The sequence below is a fragment of the Carcharodon carcharias genome, chromosome 31, assembly GCF_017639515.1.
Source record: "Carcharodon carcharias isolate sCarCar2 chromosome 31, sCarCar2.pri, whole genome shotgun sequence".
NCBI classification, from domain to species: domain Eukaryota; kingdom Metazoa; phylum Chordata; class Chondrichthyes; order Lamniformes; family Lamnidae; genus Carcharodon; species Carcharodon carcharias.
The window spans coordinates 4,666,530-4,671,097 of record NC_054497.1 but is presented as its reverse complement, the minus strand read 5'-3'; the positions used below and the strand labels follow the sequence as shown (position 1 = coordinate 4,671,097).

Here is a 4,568-nt window from a genome sequence, read left to right as displayed (position 1 = left end):
ACCAATTTTAAATGAGCTTCAATCTGGTTGTATAGATCCAATAGACACTGGCTCAGGCAACATACATTTTAACCCAGCAAAAGTGGAGGATTTGTGATATAGAGATGAACTTCATGTTGATAAACAGGTTTTTGGTGCCAAAAATCATGAATTACTTTTATTGCCTGTTCCAGAATAATCAGATATTGTACTTCGTTCTGTGACCAGAACCCCAGCCCCACCGCTACTCCATACTGCTTTTGCTCCAGTTCCTCTTGCTTCCAAATACATTGTACTCCCTCAAGTTAAGATTAAGGGGTAATCTTATATTGAGGTGTTTAAGACGATTAAAGGATTTGATAGTTTTGCCCTATTTCCTTGAGTCCTGAACAAGGTGGCAGAAACTTAGAGCTTGGACAGTCAGGATTGATGTCCAGAAAACAGTTCTACATATATAGGGCAGTAGAAATTTGGTGCTCTGTGCTCCAACGCCCATCTCAAAAAAACTGAGGCTGACATCAATGACATTTCAAAGTTAAAATGGGTAGTGTCTTGTTAGGCAGGGATATTAAGTCTTGTGGAACCAGGATGGGCATAAGTTAATATACAGATCAGCTATGAATTAATTCAATGACAGAACAAGAACATAAATAGGAGGAGTAGGCCATTCAGCTCTTCAAGCCTGCTCCACCATTCAATGAGATCATGGCTCATCTACATCAACACTATTTACCTGCATTATCCCCGTATCGATCAATGATTTTAATACACAGAAACCTATCGATCTCAGTCTTGACAAGGTTGAGGGGCTAAGTGGCCTACACTGAGCCTTCTAGTCCTGCTAGCTAATTGTGTGACAGACCACAAACCGATATGAAAGTGACGGCAGTAGTGGTGTAAACAGAATTGGGTGTATTCCTGAATTCTCACTTTGTGACTCTAAGATAGCCAAAAAAAGGACACATTTTGTTCCTTTAGCAGGAAATAACATGTCCTTTGCTGCACATGTTTGTCTAAACTCCAGGCTGTGAAGGGCCTATGTGGATTGACTAATTCCCAGATAGAAAACAACTTAAAGTTGTAGATGATATGGCATCAATGATTTATTTTTTTGGGAAACCAGAACTGGAACAGATGGAATCTTAATCTTCCTTTCACCAAAAAATAAATCTCTACTCATTTAAAAGATAATTGGATGATCATAGAGAGCTCAGTGCTAATGAGAATACATTTGAGTCTGAGTCTGTCTGGAAGAAAAGGTGGTGGGAAGTGGGGAGCTTGCTTTAATTGAATTGATTTCCCTCTGGTCTTTGAAGGATACATGGAACATTGGTGTCCAATGAAGATTTGTCACACCCCACACTCCTTCCTCACATTCCCATTGTAGGACTGCATCCCAGCCAATGAGAACTCTTGTTGATGATGTTAGCTCAGGAGGAGACCCTCAAGGAGACATGGACAATTGTTCACCACCCTCCCGATCTGAAAGGGAGCCCAGTGGAAGACACATGGTCTATCCATGTTGGGTCTAGGTAAGCCAGGCAGTACTTCAAGCTGCCATTAGCTCCAAGGTAGAAATTAAAGCAATTGACAATGAAAAGATTTTTTATTTCAATTCATGTGGCACAACAATTCAATGCTACAAGTACTTTCTTCCTGGAGAAAGCCAAATTGACCAGGTCTAGTTGGAAACATCACATACAAGCAAAGTAATCTACACTCAGATACTAGATGCCATGTTAACTGGTCTCCTTTAGTGAGAGCTTGTCAAACAAGTACTCTCCCATCCCATTTTCAGGAGCTCCCAGACGCTTCAGGTTGGTGATATAGTCCCCAAGTTGCTTGATGGTCTTGACCTGCTCATCCAAAAAGTGTCTCTCCAGGAAGTCACACAGCTGGAAGAGAAAGAAACATTGCAACACAGTCAAAATGTGAAGACCAGGTCCTCTGCAGCCAATTCTCCTCATTCCTGCTTCTCATAGGGAGACAGCTTGCAGGAAGTTATTTGCTGCATGTTGTGCTCAAAAAAAGCATCTTTTGGTGAAACAAAGTGCTCCATTAATGGGAAATCTTCAGGTTATGAAGGAGCAACTTAACAGAGACTGGCATTGCATGTCCCAAGCACCTTTGAAGTGAAGCAGACAGATGTGATACCTGAGAGTGTGAGATGTCGATCAACAGATTGGATGTTGGCCTGGACAAAGTGGATAATACCGGTGTTGACACAGACACCAGAGACACTGATCCAGAACATTGACTCAAGGGAGCCCTACCAATAGAGCCACTGCTAAGTTGAAAAGTTCTTATTTTGTCCACTTTTTAGTCAATTGCAGTTTGCAATGTTGCTCACTTCAGATCAGTGAGCATGGATATTCTAGAATGTAGTCATTCAGGACAATGCTGTTGGGTCTAATTGGTTGATCATTTCAAAGGCAATAAAACAGTACAAAGTCTACCAGTGATCAGAATTAGGATGAAGTGAAGCTTACATGAGGGTCAGTTTCAGTGGTGGCGAGTTGGTGTAGATCCAGCAGACTCTGGTTCACATTCTTCTCCAGATCCAGGGCAACTTGCATTGCCTGTAGACTGTTGCCCCACTCATCCCTCTCTGGTTTCTGAAATGGAGAAAGACAGGTCAGTTATTGCAGGGTGCTTTCATCATATCCATTTGTTCTATTGTAGACCGAGCCAGTAGTGAGAGATCAGACAAGTGAAACTAAGTGAAGGAACACCTCTGTCAATCTAATGAATTGAAGCCACATCATTAAAAGTGGCCATTTCCCCAATTCCAACCTTAACATCCTTGAAAAGGATGTATCCTCCACGCTGGCTCTGGAATTTAATCAGCTTCTCTACATGTTCCTGCTTCTCCTCAGACTGATGTTTGAAGAACTGGGAGAAATGGTTGAGGGAGACATCATCCTGGTCAAAGAAAGACACCTGAAAGAACAATTCAAATTCCGTTAACACCACTGACTCCAATTCTAATCCTCACAGTAGAGGAAGTCCTCTTCCAGCTTTCTAACCATACTGACTATTCAACGTGAAGTCACGTTAATTCTGCCCCTTCCTCAGGTATATTTAAACGGTCTATACAACCAACTAGTTTCCAATTGTGAAGATTAGCCAGGTAGGGAACAAACCACCCAGCACTAGTTGAATATTTGAAGGAAATGCAGTTTTGATAAAAATTACCATTTCAGCCCTAATAAATCAGTTTGCACTTAATGGAATTGGATTAACATCTACTCAATTCAACATTAATGAATTATTGAAACAGTAACAACTAACCACTAGAAAAATAGGAATTGATGTTATAGGTAATGAAAATGGGAATTTAAAAAGTCACAGTCTTGCCAAAAAGTTGTTAGACTTCATTGGGACAGTGAGAATTTAATAAATTGCTACCATTTTCTTCCTATAGGGAATGTTAGTTGCATAAAGCATCTTTAACTACAAAATGACATTAGCTCAGCAGTGAGGTTATAGGACCAGTAACTCAGAACATGTTCAAGTCTCAGGCTGTCTAAACATTTTAAATAAGTAAGTAGGAAAACTAGTAATACAGTATCAGAAAAAGTAACCATGAAGCAGTCAAATTATTTAAAACACAACTAGTTCACCAATGAAAGCTGCTGTCTTTACCCAGTCTGGCCTACAAACAACTCTGTTCCCACACTAATATTGATGACTCAACTCCCTTTTGAAATAACCAAAGCCATGCAATTGTGGCAATTAAGGGGGATGGGCAATAAATACCAGTCACATCCTGAGGATATATATTTAAAGATTAACATAGTATAAATGGCCAACAGATGGAATATGCTAATGTATGATGTAGATGATGTACCCCCTGACCCTAGTCAGTCGTGGGTTAGACTTGAGAGAGGGGGATTGGAATCATACCTGGGAGTAACATGCCTACTCCTTACTACATCTGAACAGGTTACAAACATTAACAAGACATGTCTAAGAATCAAATCACACACCTGGAGTCTAAGGTAGGACTCATCTCAGCATACTAGTTGCTTTTGGACATCACTAACATACCACTATTGCAACAATATTACAGCAAAGTTTGGGGTTGAATTGACATTAGTTAGAACAGTAACAAATCTCCAAACACACAATACATCAAGTTGGGTTGAAATGGGGAAAGGGTTTATTTCAGCATTTAAACCTTCAGAGACAAAACTCACCATGGAAAGATAAAGATAGGAGGCAGTGAGCTCCATGTTAATCTGATTGTTGACAGCAACTTCACAATCCGGGTGATAGTTTTGACAAACCTGGTACTCCATTTTGTAAATGTAGGCTTCTTTTCCGTAATTTTCACCAAAACACAAACCCTATCACAAATTTAAGATAAACAGCAACATTACCTAAAACTTCACTTTATACTCCAGGCCCACAGCCTCATTTTATTAAGCAGGAAGTGACAATATCAATGATGGGCAGCCATTCTTGTTAACCAATCAAACATCTGCAAGGTCCAATTGGGTTCCAATCAGCATTGGGTAGGATTTGGGACACAGGAGCCAATCAGAATGTTAAAGGAGGGGCTCCATTGATTGACAATTCAACCATGA

General features: G+C 40.2%; 1 protein-coding gene across 1 annotated transcript; it reads right to left on the bottom strand.

Moving 5' to 3' along the window:
- Positions 1–1,718: 1,718 nt before the first annotated feature.
- On the bottom strand, positions 1,719–4,280 carry LOC121271524 (ferritin, middle subunit-like). Its single transcript, XM_041177504.1, has 4 exons — positions 4,179–4,280; positions 2,773–2,919; positions 2,469–2,594; positions 1,719–1,874 (listed from the first exon to the last, which is right to left on the bottom strand). Exons 1-4 carry the CDS (start codon positions 4,278–4,280, stop codon positions 1,719–1,721), a joined length of 531 nt encoding a protein of 176 aa, XP_041033438.1.
- Positions 4,281–4,568: the final 288 nt, after the last annotated feature.

Coding starts and splice junctions, on each gene's coding strand:
- LOC121271524 (XM_041177504.1), bottom strand. CDS start 4,280: ATGGAGTACCAGGTTTGTCAAAACTATCACCCGGATTGTGAAGTTGCT. Junction 2,920..4,178: donor CCTATCTTTATCTTTCCATG/GTGAGTTTTGTC, acceptor TTGTTCTTTCAG/GTGTCTTTCTTTGACCAGGA. Junction 1,875..2,468: donor CCACTGAAACTGACCCTCAT/GTAAGCTTCACT, acceptor TTTCTCTTCCAG/CTGTGTGACTTCCTGGAGAG.